The 26,521-nt window shown below is 41.2% G+C and overlaps 1 protein-coding gene across 4 annotated transcripts in view; it reads right to left on the bottom strand.

The window, feature by feature from the left end:
- Positions 1–26,521, bottom strand: part of KCNH1 (potassium voltage-gated channel subfamily H member 1) — a 320,211-nt gene that overhangs the window by 267,295 nt on the left and 26,395 nt on the right. For all 4 annotated transcript variants that reach the window (XR_012083630.2, XM_072989933.2, XM_020794609.3 and 1 more), the window contains exons 2-3: positions 10,785–10,908; positions 9,571–9,677 (exon numbers count right to left, since the gene is read on the bottom strand). Coding sequence is in view for 3 of the 4 variants with exons in the window: in XM_072989933.2 (XP_072846034.2) it covers positions 9,571–9,677; positions 10,785–10,908 (231 nt within the window). In the remaining variant the exon portion in view is untranslated. The remainder of the gene's footprint in view (positions 1–9,570; positions 9,678–10,784; positions 10,909–26,521) is intronic.

The raw sequence follows: 26,521 nt of genomic DNA on the forward strand, positions 1-26,521 counted from the left end.
GTATGCTACGGAGCCCATTTGTGGGCTAGCTGGCAAGCAGGTCAAGATGTTAGAAATCTGTACACTAAGATGAAAATATTTTATTCCCCAAGGAAGGTATTAACATTGCTCTGCCACAAAAGAATTCAGTCCATAAGTTATTGTGGAGGTCATTTGCCTCTGTGTTATGTTTTTAGGGGTAGCAGAAAAAGTGGGGGAAAGGAGACACTGGGGAACTTCACTATTTTACTTACACATTTCCCACACAGGGTTGTTAAAATATAACATTGTAGTCTATAATGTAATTAATTTAAACCAAGTGTGGGCAAAGCAAACCAAAAAGCAAAGTGTGCTGCTTATATACCACCCCACAGTGCTTAAAGCATTCTCTGGGCAGTTAACAATTTACCATATTGTTCCATTTATAAGACACCCTCGTTTATAGGGGAACCCCCCCTTTTCTAACCCCCAAATTAAGAAATCTTAACTTAGCTTTGAGTATTCAGCTTCTGTGCTCAGAACACTCAAACGTTACAAGTCCCTGTTCCATCTGAGCCTACAGGCTTCACCTCCAACAAGGTGTGTTCCAACTGGTTTGTTCAGCATCAGCTGATATCAGTTCCATAAGGCTCATGATTGTAGGAAGCTAAGTCTCCTGACTGTAGGAAGCTAAGTCTTCTGATTGGAGGCAACTAAGCCTCGTGATTGAAGGAAGCCTGTTTGCAGAGGCAAGCTATGGGCCATTCTGTTCTCTCCTCGGCTTGCTTCCGTGTATAAGATGACCCTCAATTTTTAGTCTAAAGATTTTAGGAAAAAGTATTGTCTTATACACAGGGAAAAAATGGTAATTATGCAAGCTACACATTCCCCCCCCCGCCGCCCTGTGAACTGGGTACTCAATTTATGAACCTCAGAACAATGGAAGACCGAGTGAAGCTCAAGTCAGATTTTGAGCTAACATATAAAGGGATTGCATGTTGATTACTTTGTATGCTAAGAGGTTATTTCTATGTGATCAAAAGAGTTAATTATTGCTCCTACCTTTTTCTCAGGCATTAACAAAATACCAACAGATGGAATTTGGACAGAACCACAAAGTCCTATGAAAAGAATAGTTGCTATGGCTTATTATTTACAGATGGTGGTAGGCCAAGCCCAGAGCTTAAAATCCTACTTTTTTAAAAAGAATAATTAATTACTCATTAACTTAATGTAAAGGTAATCTGCTCACTGCTTGTTCCTAGACAAGTGACTTGTTTCTTCTCCTTTTTAATTTAATTTTTTTAAAATAACACTCAGAAAATAGAAAATGGCCAAAAAATCTCTTCAATGTCCTCTTGAAAATAATGCTTTAGTAGCAAAAAGTCATTGTTACTCATTGGCTGAATTCCTGCTGCTTAGCATAGCAAGTTGAACTATGATGCATCCATGGAATCAAGTCCAAGTCCAATATAAGCATACAGCAACTTCAGAGAACTCCCTTAGACCAAGAACTGGTGCCAGAACCCATGGCTATATGGATGCCTGCCCCAGAAGGTCACTCATACTGGCTGGTTCAGCAAAAACTGTGCATCTTTAATATATTTCAGTATATTTTTCAAGATAAGAACTGCTTCACAAAATGTGCAATGCAAATGACAACTACATTTTGATCTGCGCATCCGTTCAGTATAGAGGGCTGCAGTCAGTTCAAGTGAGAATTCAGAAAAAGTGATTCCCTCAAGCACCCCTAGCTGACTGGTCCACTAGAGGGCATCCTGTCATAGGCCCCCTCATCTGTGGAACACATGCTGTGGTAGATAATGCATTATACAGCAAAACACCCCAGGGGTCTTCTTAAAAGATTGTTCATGGAGACACCAGGCTGAAAAATTGGTCGCCATCTCTGGTGGTGCTTAGTGACTCCAACTGGTGTGTTTGTGTGTGCATGAATCCAATCTGAATTTTAGTCTGAACTTTTCAGGAGCTGTTCCAGGTGTTGCACCCTGTTCACCAAATATGTTCAGCACCTTGGATAGAGGCTGTAAACTGAAGCCTGCAACAGATTCACCAATCATGCAAAACTGGAATCACTAGCTTCTATAGTATCACTCTAGCATCTTCTCCTTGTTCAGCATGAAGCAAAATACGGGGAATCCTTTCATCATTCTCATCAGGGACCACTGAAAGATTCACCATGAAAAAGTGGTGATTTACACACTTTAGAGCAGAGGTCCCCAACCTTTTTCACTCTGCGGACCAGCTGGGGAAGGTGGGGCGCCCCCCACGCTTATGCGGAAATGGTGGTACAGCACTTGTGCGGGTGTGCTCATGCGCATGCGCAAACAGCAGCGTGGCACTTACATGGGCATGCTGGAGCACACACGCAGGCACAAACAGGGTGTGCAGGGGTGAGTGTGTGCAGGGGGACGGCGGGGGGGTCTGTCTTCACGCCCCGGTCCAGCTTAGGCTACAGACATGCACCAGGCCATGGACTGGGGGTTGGGGGCCTCTGCTTTAGAGCAAGTAACCACTTTAGAGCAAGCTGCAAATGTTGATTGTTATCCTTTGATGTATGCACAGAAGTGACTAACTTAATAGGAACAAGGGACAAACCATATTCTAATTACAGAATTCTGTCCCTAAAGAGGATTCATCTACTGAGCTTTAGTTGGTTCATTAATCATTTTTTTGTTTTAGCTTTTCTTTCAACTTTTGATGAATTTTAAATTGAGATTAAATTTGTTCTCCAGTATGTTCTTTTAAATGACAGTAACATTTATTTTTGTTGCTATTGCCAACTATTATCTTTTCAAACTAGTATAAGGGAAATATAAGCTAAGCCAAAACATGCAGAGACCATCCCATCATAAACTGGTCATGCTGTGGCCTCAGGATGCCCTCAAAATCATAACAAAGTCTTCACGTATTGAACCATAAATCAACTTCATTTCAACAGACTGGACTGCAAGGCCAAGCAATGCCTTAGTTCTTCTCAGTGAAAAAAAAAAGTCTATTTGAGTCAGGATCAGGACACAGCAACTAAGTGAGCAGGCCTGGAGCTTCAAATCATTGCTTCTTAAAACATTATTCGGCTTCTGCACAGTTTATCAGGTGCTTAGCTGCCAGGTTAATGAAGCTTCGTAGATTTGGCATGCAGGAAGTCCCAGTTTCATAGAATCACAGAATAAAGGAGTTGGAAGGGGCCTATAAGGCCATCAAGTCCAACCTCCTGCTCAATGCAGAAATCCAGATCCAAGCAGATCTGATAGGTGGTTGTCCAATTTTGTCTTGAATGTCTCCAGTATTGGTCTGTCTCCAACACTACTTGTTAAAAGGATAAAGCAGTAGGGGGTAGAACAGAAATGTGCCTAAGACCCTAGAGCAGGGTTGAGGAAAGTATGTGAGCCTCCAGATGTATTCCCCACAGCCAGCATAGCCCACAGTGAAGCACCATAGGTTGTAGGGAAGCAACTCAACACCATCCCTCACCTCTACTAGTGAAAGAGGACAATACAAAACTAAGCACACGAATGATTTGACTTGTATTAAGGCGGCTTCTGATGAAAATAAAAAACATCAGGTGATGTGTACCGTATTTTTCCATGTATAAGATGCCCACATGTATAAGACGCCCCACCTTTCTAATCCAAAATTAAGAAATCTAAGTGGGGTTTAGCAAGTGTAGGGGAAAGGGATCAAAGCGCTGCAGGATTGCTTTGATCCCTGCTTTCTCCTCTACTTGTTTTTGTTTTCTCCTCAGCTTACTTCCGTATATGACGACTCTCAATTTTTAGTCTAAAGATTTTAGACAAAAGTATAGTCTTATACATGGAAAAATACAGTGTATATTTATTGCTCATAAGAAGAGTGGAAAGGAATTGTATGCTGGCACTCCTGGTTTTTAGCAGAGAACAGCACTGACCATTTCATGTTCTAGGACTGTTCCTAATTTTTAGAAGATAACAGCATTGATCATTTTGTGGTATAGGACTGTTCCAATCAGAATCTTGTCTCAGAGGAAGCAGCACCTTAGGCTATACTATAATAGTCAGGAAGGGAATAAGCTGGATATAAATAAAAGATGACAAACAAGGCAATGATGTAGTGCAGAGGTATCACTTGGTTCTTCTAAGCACCATGTTGAGCCTTTGAATACTGACGAGCAACCTAATGGGCTACCAGATGCCTGGAGCCAAGTCATGCAGTTTGTGTGCCAGATACAAAGGGATGCTGGTTTTGCCTCCTGTCCACCCACAACTGTCTAGCAATCACTGCAGGAGAGATGAAGGCAAATTATACTGGAAAAAAACAAGACACAACTGCTGTCTTCTGCCAAGTTTTTTCTACCACATGGCTTATCATGAGCAATCCTGTGCACCTGTGCACATTCCTCATTCACTTCTGCTTTGCTCCTCATACCTGAACTTTCCACTTTTGATTTGTTCACTGCCAGGCTGGGCAATTTAGAAAACTACAATGGAACCAATTATCTCAGGAGGTGGTGAGCTCTCCAACTCTTTTGGATGTTTAAGAGAAACCTAGATACCCATCTGTCAGATACAAAATCACAAAATAACAGAGCTGGCAGGGTCCTATAAGGCCATAAAGTTCAACCCCCATGGCTAATGCAGGAATCCAAATTAAAGTATATCAGTTAGATAGTTGTCTAACTTTCTCTTGAATGCCTCCAGTGTTGGAGCACTCATAATTCCTAAAATAGTTAGTTTCATTGTTGTACTGCTCTAAAAGTTAGGATTTTTTCCCTGATATTCAACCAAAATCTGGTTTCTTATGATTTGAGCCATTATTACATGTCCTGCACTCTGGGATGACTGAGAACAGATCCTGCCCTTCCTCTGAGGGGGTTTTCAAATTGGATTGTTGTGCTCTGTTGCTTTAAATGTGTTTGTAGTATTGATTTAATTTACTGTTTTTAACATATTTGTTTAATTCTTTTTAAATATTTGTATACTAATTGTTTTTAGCTTTTAAATGTTGTCCTTTTAATTAAATAAGCTTCTGTGGGTCCTTTTAAGGGGAAAGGTGAAGTGAAAATACGTTAAATAAATAAATTGGACTCAATGGCCATATACGTAGGTCTCTTTGAATTCCATTGTTCTATGATTCATCATGGCCACTGGCCCCATCACGTCCTGGCAAATAGAAGGGGAAGATATGGAGGCAGTGACAGATTTTATTTTCTTGGGCTCCATAATCACTGCAGATGGAGACAGCAGCCACGAAATTAAAAGACCCCTGCTTCTTGGGAGGAAAGCGATGACAAACCTTGACAGCAGAGATATCACCTTGCCAACAAAAGTCCGAATAGTCAAAGCTATGGTTTTTCCTGTAGTGATGTATGGAAGTGAGAGCTGGACCATAAAGAAAGCTGACCGCCGAAGAATTGATGCCTTTGATTTATGGTACTGGAGGAGGCTCTTGAGAGTCCCCTGGACTGCAAGGAGAACAAACCTATCAATTCTAAAGGAAATCAACCCTGAGTGCTCACTGGAAGGACAGATCCTGAAGCTGAGGCTCCAATACTATGGCCATCTCATGAGAAGAGAGGACTCCCTGGAAAAGACCTTAATGTTGGGAAAGTGTGAAGGCAAGAGGAGAAGGGGACGACAGAGGATGAGATGGTTGGACAGTGTCACCGAAGCAACCAACATGAATCTGACCCAACTCCGGGAGGAAGTGGAAGATAGGAGGGCCTGGTGTGCTTTGGTCCATGGGGTCACGAAGAGTCGGACACGACTAAACGACTAAACGAACGAACAATGATTCTATATGAGCCCAGTGCCCACAACCTCAAAACATCTCTTTTCTTTCTTTTCAAAAAGACACATCATAATCTTTGAGAGGGGAAGTATGTTAGCCTTGATTTTGAGGCTTTTAGGAAATTTGAGCGAATGTCCGGCAGAGGATCAGATACAGACGAACCAGCTGTGTTACAACACATTTTACTTAGAAAACAAAGTATGCCAAAACAGTCAGCTGGGGCAAAAATACATTGGTTGGAATATATATATACTGTTTACAAATAGGGAGTCATAAATCCCAAAATCGTGATTGGGCTTAATCTGCAACAAGTTTGGATCCTTGCCCTAACTGGTGTTCCCGCTGTGATCTGGTGAGCTATTGGTTCTTGACAGGGAATGGAAAGAGGTGGAGGCCCTCCCTCTCATTGTCCTTCTAATTTCCAGACGTCTTGACACCCCAGATGTGTATTCCTTATCTATATTTTGGTGTTGTTTTTCTTGAGGACTGAGGATTTGTTGTGTTGTAAATGGGCCTCTTCACACCTCCCTTGTAACATTTGGTAACATTCCAATGTGTCTGGAGGTCACATAGGCCTTATTGTGCTTCTGGGAGTCAAGGTCAGCTAAAGTTCCCTACCTTTGGCATGAGGAATCTTATTGCTATATGTGTGCTACGTTACTATATGTTACTATATGTTTCACTACTTTTTCTTATTCAATTTCTACTTGTTATCAAGTTTCACAGGGGAATTTCAGCATGATTTTGGCCACCACTCAGCTGTTTGAAGGCCAGAAGAGGGGCAGGTCTTTCAAAATCAAAGGCGACGTCTGGTTTGAAAAAGGCATATCCTGGGTGCAGAACCATTTTGAAAGTAAAAGATATTTAAAAATTGCTCCAGGAGCTACATGCAGCCTTTTTGATTATTTTGAAAACTGGGTTTTTAAATATAAAATGTTAACATTTTTTATGAGTGTCAAAAGACAGAGGTCAAATGTAGTCCTTCAGGGCCCAGTATGGAGGTGGGCAGCCCCTGGACACCTTGACATTGTTTAGTTTTACTGTGATGTTTGAACAAAGATTGTTGGCTTGTGTCTTCACTGACAAACCAGTCATAAACAAAGGCAAACCTTGCCTTACTCTTCAAATTATCTTCCAAAGATAATTTGGAGGGGAGATGGGATGTTTATCTCTTGTAGATGGAATTGTACTCCCACAGAGAAGTATAAAGTCTGGCGGAACATCTATTACCAGCTTCAGCTGATATTCCGAACATGCCCTTTCCTCGTTAAGGATAAGTTGTTCAGTGTAATTCATGCACTGCTACTCTCACATATAAATACAGTGAGCTTTCTGGGGAATGATGCTTGTGACTGCAGACACTGCAGCTGGTGGAGAATGCAGCAGCCACAATAAGGAGTGAAGAGCCTGGCTGCACATATACTACACCAATGCTGAAGGAACTGCACTGGCGCTTGCTAGCTATAAAGCCATGTTCAAGGTGTTGTTGAAGTAATAAAAAGCCCTGAGCAACATAGGGTCAGATTAGATAGCAGAGTGCTACACCCCCTACAGACCTGTGCAATCAGCTAAGATCAGTGGTTGAGTATTTGCTGGTTACACTATAAACTGCAGATTGCCCTCTGGCGGCAATTCAAAAAATGGCCTTGCCTGTGGTAATGTCCATCTTTTGGAAACAGACTTTCAAATGTCCTGATATTCCAGAAGTGCCAATGGTGATGTGCTTATCACCAGGCCTTCCCAAACTGATTGTTGCTGCCAGTTTGTGAAATGTGTTTTGAGTTCCTGATTTTAAGTGTTATAGCTGAGATGTATGTATTATTATCATATCTTGCATATTAGTATCTGTTTTAGTTCACTGAAATAGCCTTGGTACAGTGGTGCCTCACATAACGGGCGCCCCGTTTAATGACGAATCTGCATAGTGACGATGTTTTTGCGATCGCTTTTGCAATGTTTTTTCCCCAGCTGATCGGTGGTTCCAAAATGGCCGCCGGGTAAAACAGGGACGGGTTCGTCGCTTACTGGACGCCCAAAATGGCTGCTGTATGGAGGATTTTTGCTTAAAAGGTAAGTTTTAAGCCCATAGGAATGCATTGAAGGGGTTTCAATGCATTCCTATGGGCTTTTTAAATTCGCATAGCGACGAATCCGTATAGTGATGATTTTTGCTGCACGGATTATCATCACTATGCGGGGTACCACTGTATATTATTTTATATATTGGTAAACATAATTGATTAGATATACTGAATGAACGAACAAAAGAATGAATCAGTAGCAGGGAATCAGGGAACAGAGAAAAAGAAGTAGTGAAATCCTAACTCAAAGATACACCAGATATACATAGAGGACTGGGATTACATATGACCCCTTTTTTGCCATTAGAAATCCCATTCTATCAGCAGAAATGCCTCTGGTAGAATTCTTTTCTGCTGCATGATTTTAGAGATTTGAAAATGGAACAATGTGCTGGCTTAGATCAACCAGCTAAAGAGCCATAAAAACATCAGGTGTAAGAAAGAGCCAAGTTACACCAAATCTGCATCTCCCCAAGCCCATGGACACTGCCACAATGCTAGCAAAAAGTTAAGCTAGAGCAAGAGTAGACCTAAATAATTTCCAACATCCCTAGGCTGCAGGGGATTTGGATTCAGCCCAGCTTCAGCTGGCCTGGCATTGGGTCAGTTAGCGCCTAGCCACTCTGGCTAGTGAGGACTGAGCTCTTTGCCAGTGATGTTTTCCCAAGTTTCAATTGGGAAATCCAACCCTCAACAAACAACTTGCACTTCTTGCACCCCGTTCTCTTGAGTTGTATATTTTAACGCCACATTTGTTTGCAATGAGGATTGAGGCAGCTCCAGATTAGAACAAGAAAGGGGCTAGCAAAGAGCTCACCATGGACTGGCTGGCCCACTTTCTAGTACACCTGGCCACCTGCCAGTTCTCCCACCATATGCCTTCTACCTAGCCATTAGCCAGAATTGAGTTTGCTGAGTCATACGCATAGGATCTGTGTCTAAAAACATGGAAAGCATTTTCTGATTTATTGGACTACAAATCTCATAATTCTCCATTCTGAGAGTTCTGTCAGAGAGACAAACACCTTCTAGACATCTAAATATAGCTCATCTGGAGAGAAAGGCATGAAAGGCATGAAAGACTATGAGGCTGAGCTAGGCCTGTCTCCATCTAAGCTTCCTATTCCTGCCACAGTGCTAGCTTTCTGAACAGGAAGCTAGGTGGAGTTAGACCTAGCTCAGTTCCAGATTCTTCTAGTTGAGTCCTTTCTCCCAGGTGAGCCACATTTAGATGTCCATAAGGTGCCTGTCTGTCAGGCAAAACTCTCATAATGGAGAATTATGACACTCGTAGTCCAAGGAATGGTAGTCCAAGGAACACAAGTGGTCATCAAGGAAAACAAGGAACACAAATGGTAGTCCAAGGAACATAAGGAGTGCTCACTGGAAGGACAGATCCTGAAGCTGAGGCTCCAGTACTTTGGCCATCTCATGAGAAGAGAAGACTCCCTGGAAAAGACTTTGATGTTGGGAAAGTGTGAAGGCAAGAGGAGAAGGGGACGACCGAGGACGAGATGGTTGGACAGTGTCATCGAAGCAACCAACATGAATTTGACACAACTCCGGGAGGCGGTGGAAGATAGGGGGGCCTGGCGTGCTCTGGTCCATGGGGTCACGAAGAGTCGGACACGACTAAACGACTGAACAAACGAAGTCCAAGGAATCAAAGAATTCATCCTCTTTTTTTGCCTACCTGCTTTGTTAGTATTTCAACACTATTAAAAAGTGAGTTAAAAATTCAACTTACTGTTCTTCTTGTACATCAAGATTTCAAAGGAGTTCATCTCGTAGTTCTCAAATGTTTGCCGGACTTTATCTATTGTGTCTTTGTCTGTCAACTCCCCATACATAAAACTGCAAGGAAATAAAAGGACATCAAAGGAATTACTGCAGAGTCATAAGCACAAAATATTGATACAAAGGACTTGAAATGCAACTCTGTACTCATCTACTAAGAAAGTAAGTCCTATTGAATTGAATGGGACATACCTTAAAATATGTGAGCAAAATAGGTTTAAAAGTTCTTAGAGTGCTTCTGTTAGAATTCGCATACCCATAGAATTCGGCTTGTTAATTGGTCATCGGTCATATCCAATGACTGTCAGAACAGACCCTCATGATGGAAAGGACTCTTCTCTCTCCTTATAGACTTTTACGGAGTTCCAAAATCTGCTCCAGTGGCTTGGTAACAGAGGGAGATCAAGGGTGAAGCCTGCTGCACAAGCAGAAGGCTGCTTATACAATGTTGCATGCAGGCCAACAACTATTTCTCTGAAGAAGAAATCCTTGTTTGAAGCAGATCAGTATCTCGGACAGAAAATATTCAGTTTCCTCTTTTTGCGGCACAATTTACATATGTGCATATACTTGCTCTAGTAGCAGATTTTTGTTTGCATTTCGCTCCTATTCTTTCCTCATCTCAATAAATAAATAAAGACATACATACATAAATATCCACAAACAAAAGAGGAAAACAATCACAAGTGTTTACATTTGGGCATGTACTGCAGGAAAAGTGTGGCTCATAACCCGTTAGTTGAAGATTAATAGTGGTAGAAGATTGGGCCAAATTCCCAAAAGGGAAACCTGGCTATGAATCCCAGCTCAGTCCTGAAGAACAGCCCCGGATGAGTCACCTACTCCCAACCTATCCCACACCATTACATTGCCTCCCATGAGTGTAAAATGGGGAAATGTCATATATATGCTGTTGTGAGGAATGTGTTCCCCTCTCATGTGGTTTGCTGGTGTCAAACACTGTGAGCCTGCACACAGTCCCTTTGGAAGCAATCCTAGACTCTCAGCCACAAAGCTGCAACTGCTGTTTTCATAATCTGACAAAAAGGAAACTGAGAAGCAGGATGAACATGCCATTTTTTAAAAGATGTATTTTGCTTGAGCAAAAACATAGCATCATTACTTTTTTTAAAAGATAAAAAAAGGAAATCAGCACTGACATACCTGCAAGTGCTGCTTTTCTGCATCACTTCTGCTCTGTGGTATCCTGAGAGCTTGCAAAATCCATCGTTGCTGTACACAATGGGCCAATCCACTATCTGGGCATTGCCCAGGACAAAATTTGTATCTGTTTGAAATAATACATTTGTTAGGTTTAAAAAAAACAAAAAAACACTAAACCCTCCATTGCACATTAACCAATTATACAGCAGAACCCCTCCCAGCATACATGTATACAAACTATCAGCTGTTACCAGCTGTCTTTCATTCTAGCAAAATTAGTAACTAAATATGACATTAATTAAATTATTATAATTATGTGTTGTTGTTTTTAAATGTGAAATCAAGGTTATAAGCAGTAGTGAAGCTGCAAAGGGATTTCAACTTTTCCCCTTGTGTCCACATCAGAAAGTGTAATTCCTTGCAGAGACACAATTCCCGCAGACCTTTGCGACTAAGCAATCGTACTTAAAAATGACATCTGTGTCTACCTCTCAAAGATCAATCACAAAATGGATTGGTCTACTACAGCTAACCTTTTTGAAAGAAACGCTCCCTTGAGCCATTGGGGAGGGGGCCGATGATAACTTCCTCAATGGTGGTGCTGGTGCAGCAGTGGCACCAGCAGCACCACATCTGCTGCCAGCACCAGCTGCTCTGGATCCGGCGGCACGGGGAGTGGGGCGATGATAACTTCCCCAATGGCAGAGGTGGCGCGGCGGCTCCATCACCCCCTATCACCCCCTTCTGTTCCTTCACCCCCGCGTTGCCCCTTTTCGTTCCATCGCCTCCCTGAAAAACGAAATCACCCGCTGGGGGGGCGATATCGTCCAGGTTAAGAACCACTGTTTAACGACAGCACTACCTCAAAAACTAATGGAGGTGTGAAAAACTCATGTTTTGTTCTCAGCATTTAAAAAAATCTCCTCTTCTAAAGGTGTGACAACTGTAATTACAGTTTGGCCCTTATGACACAGAGTACAGCATCCTTTGCCCTTTTGTGATCTGAACATGGAGGTTGGTGGTATAGCTTTCTCAAGAAATAAGGCAATGCTAGGCAACAAAGTCTCAAGCCGCCATGCCTGACATCCACTAGTTATATTTTTGTCTGTTACAAGAAGACTTCTGAATCTGATAGTAGCTGCACATGAAGAATGCCACACATGAATCCTTGTGACATTCTTTTTTTCCTTCATCATCTCTTTGTTCTGTCACTGAACTGTCACATGCAACATGGTAGTGACAGTCCGTGACCTATGTGGAGAGTGATAATCTTATCTGCAGCTTGCAAAACCCTTCATCCTTCCATATAGAATATAAAGAGGGTTTTTTGTGTGTGACTTCATTTTCATGGCCTGAAAAAAAAAGAAAGGCTTTTTCATTGAATTGTAGCTTTCTGCTCCTTTCCAAACATTTTAATAGCTCGGGAACCAGCTAACTTAACTACCCTAATCCACTTTCTTTATGCTAATAGCAGGATTCCAAGCTGTGCCAAAGCCCAAACAGGTCTGCTTATAGCTTACTGCCAGCTTCGTCTTGATCAACAAACAAGCTCTCCAAATAGCGTAGGAGAACTACATCATTCTTGAATAAAAGCTGTACCATGAAACATTATTATGCAGTTTTCAGGAACATTACTAACAAGATAACCTTCACTAGAGAAGTGAAGGAGACATGTATTTATTGGTTGTTGTTGTTTTTAGAGTACTACTAGAACACTACAAGAAAGTATGAAACAGCTCCTGGGAGCAGGATAAAAATCCCATCAAATAATTTCACCATCTACCAAAAATCATGCCATCAAAAGAATCTCCAAAAATAAATAAATCATCCATTTCTGGCTGCTCAGTGCTGATATGACAGTCCAAGTGGCGGCAAAAGAGCTTTCCACTTCCTTGCATGTGAAGCTACAGGATAGCTCCCTCACCCGGAAGTTGCAAAAAGGTCAACAGAATCCCATCATTGGCATGGCCACTGGCCATTTCTGCTAGGGCATCCTGGGAGTTGTAGATCGTTATGTTTCCGATCTCTTGCAACCAGGAGAGGGAACATACCAGAAGGAAACAGTGTGGTGAAATATCATTACGTCCTTCCATAAGACATGTCCACAGAAGTCCCTAAACTTCAGATGTACTGTAGCAAACTGTCATTTCTAATATCGAAGTAAGATTCAATTGCCACTCCAGTCTGCTGTATACATAGCCTATCCATGGTCTGGAGATCAAAAAGTTCTGTTTTGTTCTTTATTTTTTCTGTTACGTGCCATCAAGTTGCATCTGACTTATGGCAACCTTATGAATTAATGACCTCAATGGCAACAACAAAGGTTCAAGTTGTGCTCAGGGCTTGCATTCCTTATTGAATCAATCCATCTCATGTTCAAGCATTCTCTTTTCCCAGTGCCCCCATTCCAAGTGTCATTATTGTATTTTCCCATGACTCTTAGGCTCTTATGATATATCTATAGTATAACAACCTCAGTATAGTAATTTTACCTTCTAGTGAGAGTTTCAGTTTGATTTGACGTAAAATTAATTTGTCTTTCAGGCCATTCATGATATCTGTAAAGCTGAATCCCTATATCTTAACTTTGGGTCTGTAGTGGCATATCTTTACAATTGAAGAATTTTTTAAGTTCCTTCATATCTGCTTTTCCAAGCCCTAGTCTTAAAATTTCTTGGCTGCATTCTCCATTTGGATTGATAATCAAACCAAAGTATAGAAAATGTTTAGCAATTTCAGTTTGTCCACTGTCAACATTAAAGCTAAAGAATTACGTGCCTTCTTAAAGTTCAACTGTGATCCTGCTTTTGCCCTTTCTTGTTTAAATTCATCGTCATAATCTTAGAACTGCAGATCTGGAAGGAACTCTATGGATCATTGAGTCTAGCCCCTGTCAAGAAGGCACAGTGAGGAATTGAACTCCCAGCTTTCCTGGGCTCTCCAAAATTGCCTAAATTGTCATTTTATATCATTGCTTTTTCCTGTCAGTAATATGGTATTATTTGCATATTTTAACTCTCTTCCACTAATTGTAAGTCCACCTTTTTTAAAAATCTAATCTAGCTTTCCATATGATACAGTTTCATGGGCAGATGGGTAGAAATCCCACTGCAATGCAAAGAGTTAAGAATACATTTGTTCGCAAGAGTGGCTTAATATGTTTATAGCGATACAGATGCAAGTATGTAATTTTTTTCATAATTGTACAGTCCTAATCCTTCATACCTTTTTTTTTAATTTAAGGAAAAAAAACAAAGCTACCTACAATGTTTATTACTGTCATTAGCAATCTGACCTGGTGAAATCCATGAAAAAAGGAAAAATCTTATGCTGTAAACTTTCCTCCCCAGCAGCATCAAAAATATCCTTTTTTCATGAGATGCTTTTTGTCGTGTACTGGGCATGCAGGGATTAAACTGGAGACACCTCTTGTGATATACCTTCACCAGCCTTTGCATTTATAATAGGAAAAGTATATTTATATACCCTGTGGAATGAAATATGGCAACAATATAACTACAGGACATTTTAACTGCTTTGTTTCGCACAACCTGTGTCAAATCCCCAGCTTTTGCATGGCTTGCGGCAGGCACGTTCCAAAAACAATAAAGCATGTTAGCTTTTACTATGATTAATTCAGTCAAGCCAATTTTTTTCCCCTCGTTGTCTTTATGAAATCCAAACTCCATGGAGATTATATTCCTATTAACTCTGTCCTCTGGCTCACTAAAACAGACTTTAAAAGAGGGAGGGCAACACAAAAATGAACTAGCATTAACTTCCAATTGTTTTCTTTTCTAATATATACCACAATGTCAGTTTGGCCTATTGGACTGAGGTTGATTACAGCATCCAGTAGAAAACACAGTACTGGGATTATAGCAATCTTGCATGCACTAGCACTTGGTATCAGTGGGAGGAGCCTAATGTAATTCGTTGTTTAGACGTTTAGTCGTGTCCAACTCTTCGTGACCCCATGGACCAGAGCACGCCAGGCCCGCCTATCTTCCACCGCCTCCCGGAGTTGTGTCAAATTCATGTTGGTTGCTTCGCAGACACTGTCCAGCCATCTCATCCTCTGTCGTCCCCTTCTCCTCTTGCCGTCACACTTTCCTAACATCAAGTTTTTTTCCAAGGAGTCTTTTCTCCAGTACTTTGGCCATGAGATGGCCAAAGTACTGGAGCCTCAGCTTCAGGATCTGTCCTTCCAGTGAGCACTCAGGGTTGATTTTCTTTAGAACTGATAGGTTTGTTCTCCTTGCAGTCCAGGGGATTCTCAAGAGCCTCCTCCAGCACCACAATTCAAAGGCATCAATTCTTCGGCGGTCTGCTTTCTTTATGGTCCAGCTCTCACTTCCATACATCACTACAGAAAAAACCATAGCTTTGACTATTCGGACTTTTGTTGGCAATGTGATGTCTCTGCTTTTTAAGATGCTGTCAAGATTTGTCATCGCTTTCCTCCCAAGAAGCAGGGGTCTTTTAATTTTGTGGCTGCTGTCTCCATCTGCAGTGATCATGGAGCCCAGGAAAATAAAATCTGTCACTGCCTCCATATCTTCCCCTTCTATTTCCCAGGAGGTGATGGGACCAGTGGCCATGATCTTAGTTTTTTTGATGTTGAGTTTCAGACCGTTTTTTGCACTCTCCTCTTTCACTCTCATTACAAGGTTCTTTAATTCCTCCTCACTTTCTGCCATCAGAGTGGTATCATCTGCATATCTGAGGTGGTTGATATTTCTTCCGGCAATCTTAATTCTGGCTTGGGATTCATCCAGTCCAGCCTTCCGCATGATGTATTCTGCATATAAGTTAAATAAACTGGGGGACAATATACAGCCTTGTCATACTCCTTTCCCAATTTTGAACCAATCAGTTGTTCCATGTCCAGTTCTAACTGTTGCTTCCTGTCCCACATATATGTTTCTCAGGAGGTGGATAAGGTGGTGAGGCACTCCCATTTCTTTAAGAACTTAGAAATAATGTAATTATTTGCCACTAATTTGATTGGTAAAATTATTTTCCAGCCTCTGGCATTTGAGGCAAACCTCCATTCTCTCTACCTGTTTGTTTGCTTGCTTTCATTGTTTTGTTTATAGCCTCTCTCTTCTCTCTCTGACCTTTCTCCAAGCAGCAGGCAGGGAGGGTCTCTCCACATGATGGAGATTCCATTTTCCCCCTTTGTTTTTCCTTCTAACTGTAACTATACATGGTAACTTTAAGTAAAGATATCTTTTTCTACCTTAAATGCTTCTAGATTGACTTTAAGGGACGTGGTGGCACTGCGGGTTAAACTGCAGAAGACTCTGTGCTGCAAGGTCGGAAGACCAGCAGTTGTAAGCATGTGATGGAGTGAGCTCCCGTCGCTTGTCCGAACTCCTTGCCAATCTAACAGTTCAAAAGCATGCAAATGCAAGTAGATAAATAGGTAACACCACGGTGGGAACGTAACAGTGTTCTGTGTCTAGTTGTGCTGGCCACATGACCACGGAAACTGTCTACGGACAAACGCTGGCTCTACAGCTTGGAAATGGGGATAAGCACCACTCCCTAGAGTCGGACACGACTGGACAAAAATTGTCAAGGGGAACCTTTACCTTTACCCAGATTGACTTAATCATGCAAAGTGTTAGTTTGTGCACAAATGAAACCAAGGAAAGAGGGAGCTGTTGAGACTGAGCGGATCTCTCCACATTTCTATGCTGTTGCTTCTACCTCATACTCTGGATCTTTTAAGGAGAAAGGAAGGGTAAAAATATTTTAATAAATAAAACTCAGCTAACTAAAAGGAATAACCAACATTCCTCAATATGTGCACAGACTGAGTAGCTTGGCTCAGAGAGACAGCTAATTACTATTTTTCAGTTTTTATTGTGTTTTAAGTAATCCGTGTTTTTTCTCTCTCCTCCTCAACTTTCCTACAAGAAAGGGTTGGTGTTGTTTTCTTTTCTTTTGACTCCTTTTTTCACAGATCAATTACCAAACTAACTCAGAAATACAAGGATGGATTTTAATCAGAATAGAGTTTTTTTTTTCTAGAAAACTTCCAAGGCTTACTTCTGCTAATTTTTTCTCAATGAAAGCCTACAGATTAAATTAAGGGTCATGCAAGTCCACGACTGTATTAAAAATGATGAACCAGAAGTAACAGAAGCAGGTGCAAGAGGTAGAATATCTGAAAAAATAATGGCTTCCTAGCAAAATCAGTGATTTGTGAAAGCTTATTAATAGAAATGGGGGTATTTGTATATGAATACCCCCACACAGCTGAAGTTAATGAGGGTCCAGCCCCAATGTTGACAAGTGGCTGGCCAACCGGGCGCTCCGAGCAATTGGAAGGAAGAGTGGAGCCGCTAATGGTGGCGGACATATGAGTGGACTCCTTGTTAACGCCAGTTGTGGGAGGGTATTCGTATACAAATAGGAATACCCCCATTTCTACTTATTAAACCAGCAAAGTATCTACATAAAAGCAAAGCAAAGTGTGTTGCTTCTATACCACTCCATAGTGTTTATAGCTCTTTCTAGACAGTTTACAATTTAATTATGCAGGCTACACATTTTCCCCCATTAAGCTGGATACTGAATCTACCAACCTCAGAAAGACAGAAGGCTGAGTCAACCTTGAGCCAGCTACCTGAGCCCAGGATAGAATTCAGCTCATGAACAGAATCTTCACTGCAGTACTGCAATTTAACTACTGCACCACAAGGCTTCTAAGGATGTAAATCTGCCAAAGATATGTTAAATGTCCTTGAGAAACCATGGTTTTGCTATTTTTAAATAACAAACTGTTTGGATCGTGGAACTCATGAGACTGAGGAATAATTCTAGGACAGAAAGTGAAAAGCATGTATCTGCTTTGTTAACTACATCTGATAACTTAAGTCTGTCCGGATTTAATTTAGATGATAAACAAAAGGTGGACTTCCTTACAGGAACACTAATTGAAAATGTTCATGCTTTTATATTTGTTTGGATTGTAAACAGAATTAAACTTGTAATAATTATTGCCATGTGCCATCAAGCCCATTCTGATTTATGATGACCCTTTTCAACATTACTCAGAGGTAGTTTACCTTTCTCTTCTTCTGGGGGCACCCTGGGACTGTGTGGGTTGTCCAAGGCCATATAGGCTGGCGCTTCTCAAAGATGCTTTGAATTGCCTTAAGACAGGAATGCATTGAACAAAGGAACTTTCTTGAGAGAGTCTCAAACCAAAATGTTTGAAACAACCTCGTGAATGGGAAGGACAATAGGAAAGCCACTCGCCAGAGCCAGTCCTGCTGATATTGTGGTGTGAAAGGCCATCTAGTCAAAGAATGCCCACTTCTTACAGAGTTTCCAAGCAAAAGTAATAAAACCAGTTCTGAAATGAAAAATGCATATGGAAACTAATTCTATGAGAGATAGAGCGCGCGCAAAGATTCAAGAAGATTTGAAGATACTAGAGGTGAATGCTGCACCATGTTCTGCAGACTCACTTCTATGGAAAATATTTCATATGAAATATTTCAGACATTGAAGAATGGAAAAAGATAACAGTGGGAGTTTTTCCCCCCAGTACTGAGAAGACAATAAGGGGACTGGAGGCCAAATCCTATGAAGAACAACTAAAAGAACTAGGTATGTTTAGCTTAACGAAGAGAAGACTGGGAGGAGACATGATAGCACTCTTCTTATATATGAAGGGTTGCTACAGGGAAGAAGGCATTGATTTATTTTTCTTTGTGCCTGAGGGTAAGACAAGAACCAATGGGTGGAAACTCTTCAGAGGGAGATCCAATCTGGAAATAAGGAGGAATTTTCTGACTGTGAGAACCAATTAGCAGTGGAACAGCTTGCCTCTCAATGTTGTGGGTGCCCCATTGCTGGCAGTTTTCAAGAACAGATTGGACAGCCATCTGTCCGGAATGGTATGAAGCATCCTGCCTTGTACAAGGGGTTGAACTAGAAGACCTCCAAGGTCCCTTCAAACCCTATGATAATTCTACGATTCTATGAATGTTTAGCAAAGTTCTAAGGACTGCTGTTAGACAAAATCTGTTTAAAGAGTGAAAACTGTGTACAATGAGAGTGAAATACATCTCAACACATTTTGAGGTAGAGTGGCAGTTAGGGCCAGTAAGGATGCACAGCACAACATGAGGCCAGACTAGTTGTCCATACCAACAACACAGCACATGCAACGTCTATGTACATATGTGCCTTCTTTCATCCTCATTTTTGGTGACATGTTACGTCTCGTAAAAGTTACTTTCCTCCATTCTTTCACCCATGATATTCTACTGAGATCAATGGACAGAAAGAAGAGAAATGTTGCTGCTCAAAGTCTACATCCTTTCATTGTATTTATTGGTGGTAAAATACCTTGGAGAAGATTGATTTTTATGTTTGTTTACTTTTAAAAGAGCTTTTTTTTAAAATGAAAGATTTGACCACATTTCCTGAAAGAATGAAAACATGGGAATACTGGAACATGAAACTACAAGAAATCCCTAGGTTCTATTATTATTTTAATAGATTCAGTTCTATAGCACAAGATTGCTCAGAGATGTATCTGACTGTGCCTGTACCAATGCAGCAATCTGTGCCAATTCATAAAAAATGAAAATAAAAAGAGTGTACTGAACAAGCAGTGTTACAATACTGAAAACTAAACATTATTTTACCTTTTATATGTTTTATTGACATTTAGAATATGGATGCAATCCATTAACCCTCTTCTTTCCTATGCCCGCCTCTGCCACTATTTTCATTATCCACTGCCATATGTTTACTATGCCAATAGCATACATCTTGGAATGCACAGGCTATTGCACTTTGAGGGTCATCAAGAAAAGGCAGGACTCTCTGGAAAAGACAATAATGCTAGGAAAAGTTGAAGGCAGCAGAGAAAGACCACATATGATGTTGGCTGACTTCGTAAAAGAAGAAGCAGGCTTGAGTTCTCAAGAACTGAGCAGGGCTGTTAATGACAGAACATTTTGAAGGTCACACATTCATAGGGTCACCATATGTTGGAAGCAACCTAACAGCATGTAAAAACAATAAACATCCATATTCACTCTCAAGACAAATAAGGGGTAGAAATTACTCCTGGTTGTTGCCATACAGGGACACCTGCACAACAATCAAAAACTTGCCACTTCCTACCCAAGCAAAGTTCACCTTCCTCACTGCTCTTCCAAGTAAGGATAAAGCTAAACTCAGCAATCAGCTCAGAGGATATTTCATCCTGAGCTTATTAATACTGGCCATCAGACGCGGCAAAGATCAGAAGAAATCTTAGTCTGAGTTAAGAAGAACTGCTCTTCAGGTCATAGGACTGGTTATCCCAGGGATAGCTATAGGACTTTAACTAGGTGAGCAGCTTGGCTTGCATGCGTAAGTCACATGTATAATAGATCCCCTGTGACCATTTTCTGCAATGAACATTAGAGAGGAAGAGAGGTGGAGTGATCCTCATAGCCTGATACTGTATAGTCAAAATGCTGAATATGGCACATCAGTGATGCTTTGAGCAAGGAATACAAACATTTGAAACAGAAAGATGGGAAGCTATTCAATATTAAAGCAGTCCCCTCCAGCAGGATTCGAGGAGTGGCACAATGGTCTGAGTCAATAGCAAAAAAAGGTAAAACTGGGGTGCAAACTTTCATGGAAGATTCAAAGGTCTGGTCTGTTGAATATCCCTGCCATCGTTCCTGGTTCTCAAGGTGGTGGTGGTAGACTTGAACTATTATGGTGTACTAAAGTCAAGGAAGTCAAGGAAGAACTAATGCCAGTGTCATGGAAAAGAGGCTTCCATTTTCCTTTGGGTTACAGTAAGATATTTGTTGCTCTTTTTTTGCATGGAAATCAGCCTGAGCCATAGCACATCCTATTTCTGTTAAAAGAATAGAATCCATGTCCCCAGGCAAAACTTAAACAAGGAAGCAACACCCAACAGGCAGACAGTTCCTATGAGATCATACCAAGTGATCCTGTCTTTTTTTCAGTCTCTTCCTCAACAAAGTGAGGGGTAAGCTTGGAGTGACTGAGACAAAGGTGGTTAACACACCTATGAGGTTTCACCAGCCTTATTTTCCTCCTGTGTTGATAATATCATGCTTTCCTCTCTTTTTTTAATTTCCTACTGAACTATCAGATACATTTCTGTGTTGTTACTGAGGCAAGGTGAATTAACTCTGCTGAATACAGGTCACTCTCCAGGTTTCATCTCTTTCCCTAGATGAGAAGAAAGCCTGCAGCAGACCTGTGTTAACCATCCTGCCAGGGAGCTGTATAAAACAGTGTTCTTAAAAAAAAACCTCTTCTGTTGTCAAAACCTGCATGGAGCCTGACTCTGTAAAGTCAAAGTTCAACAGACAACACAGTGTTGTCTGCACATTTTCTCTAAAATCTCTGGCAGGAAAGAGAACAGCAATTGACTTTTTTTTTAAATGAAAACTGAATGTTTTGAGAAGGGACCTGAGGTATTCCTCCTGCAGAGGAGGAGAGCCATACAAATATCCTGTGGCTACAAGCCTGACTGGAAGCATCATGCTCTGTTTCCTCTGCTAAGCAGACAGTTAGTTAGTTAGTTAGTTAGTTAGTTAGTTAGTTAGTTAGTTAGTTAGTTAGTTAGTTAGTTAGTTAGTTAGTTAGTTAGTTAGTTAGTTAGTTAGTTAGTTAGTTCGTTCGTTCGTTCGTTCGTTCGTTCGTTCGTTCGTTCGTTCGTTCGTTCGTTCGTTCGTTCGTTCGTTCGTTCGTTCGTTCGTTCGTTCGTTCGTTCGTTCGTTCGTTTATATGCCACCTTTATCCTTTATCCTAAAGGATCCAAGGTGGCTTATGATATTAAAAGAAAGTTAAAAAATCAAATAGTAAATTATTACAATATTTTAAAAGCATTAAACAAATATATTAAAACTTATAATAAAAACAATATTAAAAACACAAGTAACACTCAGAATAAAATGCTCCCTTTAAAAAAGCCCCTTGATCAACAAGTCATTTAAAGGAAAGCCTGCCTGAAGAGAAAGGTCTTCAGAAGGACAGCAATGATGGGGTCAGCTTGCTCTCCCATGAAAGGGAATTCCAGAGTCTGGAAGCAGCTGTGGATGAGAGATGAAGACTAGAACAATCAATTGCCCTCTGCCAGACTGCTCCTCAGAAAGCAGAACTGCAGCAGCCAGGAATCACTACAATCACAGCGGAGTAACATGGGCAAAGTTGTTGGGACAAGCAGGTTGGTGTATGTTTTAAAATATATAAAATCAGAGGGGGAAAGCACAGAGGTAGCAAGAGTCAAGAAAGAACAAGACCTATGGTTACCCTTTCCTAGAAAACCAAAAGCTCTCCCAAAGACGTAGCACACAGCCACTTTGGTTTAAGACCCAATATACAACAAGAAAAAATAAAAACAAGATCCCAGTACCATTCATGGCTCACAAAGGTATCACCAAGGATAAGCAAGGGAAAGAATTGCCCAACCAACGTCAAGAGCAGATGGCAGGAATGTGCAGCAATACTGTATGCCACCAACAAAGAGAGGCAACATCGAACTGAGAAGGGGAAGGAAATAGAACCAGAACCAGCTATACTTGATGAAGAAGTCATGTGGGCAATGAACCAACTGTCAAATAACAAAGCTCCAGGGGTCAATAACATCCCTGTAGAACTGCGGAGGCCAGTACCAACAGCAATTATTAGAATCTTGTGCCAGAAAATTTGGGAAGCCAACACATGGCCACAAAACTGGAAACAACCAGTGTTTATTCCATTATCAAAGAAAGGGGATCCAAAGGATTGTTCTAACTACCACATGGTTGCTCTCATCTCTAAGCTAGTAAGATCTTACTGAAAATGATAAAACAACACCTGGCACTAATCATCGAAAGAGAATTGCAAGATGTCCAAACTGGTTTCCATTGGGGTCATGGCACCCATTGCAAATGTTCGATGGATAACGGGAAAATGTTATGAACAAAGAACATCTATACGTGCTTCATTGATTACAGAAAAGCTTTTGACTGTGTCGACCATGAGAAACTACGGAAAGCCCTAGACAACCTTGGGGTGCCACTACATTTGGTGAAGTTGGTGAAATCAGTGTATGAAAATCAGGAAGTCATTGTATGAACTCAATATGGAGACACCGACTGGTTTAAGATCAAGAAAGGTGGGCAGGAAGGTTGCATGCTCTCATCTTTCTTATTCAACTTGTATGCTGAAGTGATAATCAACCCTCCTTTCAGAAATCCAGGAAGGTCTAAGGCAGTGGTTCTTAACCTTTGTTACTCGGATGCTTTTGAACTGCAGCTCCCAGAAGCCCCAGTCAGGACAGCTGGTGGTGAAGGCTTCTGGGAGTTGCAGTCCAAAACTCCTGAGTAACCCAAGGTTAAGAACCAGTGGTCTAAGGTACCTAATCATGACGCTCAGAGAAGAAAGTGAAAAGGTTTTGAATATTAAAAAGACCAAACTCAGGACAACTGCAAATAATTAAAGCATCAAAAATAGTAACTGATGGAGACGAGGCTGAATGTGTGGAAGAATTCATCTTTCTAGGTTCACTGGTCAATCAAAATGGTGAATGCAGCCAAGAAATGAAATGTCAAATCATGCTAGGTCACACAGCAATGATGAAAATGAATCAAATATGGAAAAGTAAGGATGTCAGCTTGATGACCAAGTGCAGATTAGTTTGCACCATCGTGTTCCCCATAACTACATGTGACTGTGAAAGCTGGATGATGAAGAAGATGGACAGAAGGAAAATGGATTCTTTTGAGCTATACTGTTGGAGGAGGCTCTTGTGCATTCCATGGACTGCAAAGATAATTAATAAAGAAGAGTTGAAGTGCATAAAACTGGACAAACAAAATAACAACATTTAAACTACGTTATTTCAGCCATGTTATGCAGTCACATCATTGGAGAAAGGCATTATGCTTGGAATGGTCAGTGGCAAAAGACAACAAGGACACCAAAGAATGTGTTGCTTGGCTGTAATCAAAGCAGACACTGGCCAAAATATAAAGCAGCTTAAATAACATGTACAAGATCAGAAATCATGGAGACAGATGGTTCATGAAATCACCAAGGGTTGGATACGACTGAATGGATAATTCAATTTGATACAAGAAGAAAATGAATATGATGATAGGCTGAGATTCTGGATTGTAATACCTCCAGGAATAGGACAGGGAGCTGTCATTTTTTTTAAAAAAAAAGTTGAATCAACTTTAAACAAAAAAGGCCAATTAATCTGTTTCCACGAATTCATGATTCCAGCCAGATACTGTTACTTGACATTACCCATATATTTCACTTTATCCCAAATACCTAACAATTTCTCACAGCTGCAATGGTGTGGAAATGGTTATTGTTAAATATTTGTTAAGTAAGCAAAGCAAGAAGTGTTCGCAAAGCCAACTCCAGACAGAGAAACCCTCTCTGTCATACTTATCAGAATGACCCCCATTTTCCCATTCTTTCAGACACTAAAAATCACAATCACAAATATTCAGCCTGTGTGTTCAGCCTCCCTGTCCTGGAGACTACCATGTTTCCCCGAAAATAAGACAGGGTCTTATATTAATTTTTGCTCCAAAATGCATTAGGGCTTATTTCCAGGGGACATTTTATTTTTGTCAAATGCAGTCATGTCATCTTCTCGTTGCTGCACAATGGTGGAGGGCAGTGTTTCACCTAACTAGGGCTTATTTTTGGAGTAGGACTTATATTACGAGCATCCTGAGAAATCATACTAGTGCTTATTTACAGGTTAGATCTTCTCTTAGGGGAAACAGGGTATATCCGATACTGGAAGATGCTCCACTGGCCTAAGCTGGCTAGGCTGCTCATGCTGAACTTTCAGAACATGATGGCAGCCTGGCTTTTTATGCCAAACCACCACCGAACGTCCTTGCCAAATTGTCCTGACATCTCAAGCAATCTTGGAGCATGGCATCAGGCCATACGTTCTCTTTCAGGGAGGACAGTTCTCCATTTTAAGATGGCAAGCTTTCTTCTGAAGGAATTCTCCATTTGAAAGACTATGCAGTTCAAGTGTCTTTAAAAGGTAAAGACACAAAAGGAAGGAGATTGGGGTCTTGAAGCAATCCAACCACAGTTAGCAGCTTCCTTAACAGCCACTGAAATCACTGGTCACTGTCTTTCTCACTCAAAAGAGATGCACGATCATTATGTTTGAATGACAGTTTCTAACTTTTTATCTCTATGTGTAAATCAGCATATGAATTTCAGACAAATCAGTTTCTTTTTGCTCTCTCTCTTCCTTTTGGGTAGTGCATGCCTTTGTGTGTGTGTGTGTGTGTGTGTGTGTGTGTGTGTGTGTGTGTGTGTGTGTGTGTGTGTGTGTGTGTGTGTGTGTGTGTGTGTGTGTGTGTGTGTGTGTGTGTGTGTGTGTGTGTGTGTAAACAGCTGGTGGTGAAGGCTTCTGGGAGTTGCAGTCCAAAAACACCTGAGTAACCCAAGGTTAAGAACCACTGCTTTGGAATAACAATCAGCCTAAAGAAAACACAAGTCATGGGCCAGGGCATGGATTCACGTCCCTCTATTACCATCTCCACACAAGAATTGGAGGTTGTTCATGACTTTGTCTACCTTGGCTCAATGATCTCTGACACACACTCTCTAGATGTCGAGCAAAGCAGCTGCCATGTTCTCTAGACTCGAAAAGATAGTATGGCTCAATCAGATGCTGACGGCATATACCAAGATCCAGGTCTATAGAGCCTGTGTCCTGAGCACACTCCTGTACTGCAGTGAATCCTGGACCCTTTGTGCACGGCAGGAGAGGAAGCTGAACACGTTCCATATGCGTTGTCTCCAATGCATTTTGGTATCACCTGGCAGGACAAAGTTCCAAATAGAGCAGTCCTAGAACAAGCTGGAATTTTTAGCATATATACTTTACTGAAACAGCGATGTCTACATTGGCTTGGGCATGTCGTGAGAATGGCTGATGGTTGGACTCCAAAAGATCTCCTGTACGGAGAATTAGTTCAGGGAAATCACCCCAGAGGGAGACCACAGCTGTGATACAAGGACATCTGCAAGAGGGATCTGAAGGCCTTAGGAATGGATCTCAACAAATGGGAAACTTTGACATCTGAGCGTTCAGCCTGGAGGCAGGCAGTGCATCACGGTCTCTCCCAATTTGAAGAGACCTTCGTCCAGCAGGCTGAGGCAAAGAGGCAGGCCTGAAAGCAGCAAAATCAGGAAGCTGGACAGGGGACAGATTGCATTTATCTTCAGTTTGAAAGGAATTGTCACTCTCGAATTGGCCTTCTCATCGACACTAAACACTGTTCCAAGTCCTCCATACAGAGCACGTTACCATAGTCTTTCAAGATTGAAGGATGCCTAATCTAATCTAAGTTGAAAGATGAAGGGAAGGATGTGCAGAGGAAGGATGAGACAGGAAACCTAGCTTGCTGGCTGAATAGAGGAGGGAAGATTTAAATAGGAAAGACATTGAGCACGATGGTAATAAAAGACACTGCTCCCCCTTCCATCACTTTTCCTTGCGCAGAGCAAGTCCTACTTATAATATTGTGATTGGAAGCAGAATATTCAACAAAAACATGAAGATGATAAAAGAAAGATTGGAAGTTCTCGCAACATTTCCCCTTTGGTAAATAACAGAAATTGATGCAGAAAAACTGGAAATTACTGGCTGAAAGTGGAAGAAGCTGAAATATGCATACTGGCACTAAAATCATTCTGTT

This window comes from Pogona vitticeps, chromosome 1 (genome assembly GCF_051106095.1).
Source record: "Pogona vitticeps strain Pit_001003342236 chromosome 1, PviZW2.1, whole genome shotgun sequence".
NCBI lineage: Eukaryota > Metazoa > Chordata > Lepidosauria > Squamata > Agamidae > Pogona > Pogona vitticeps.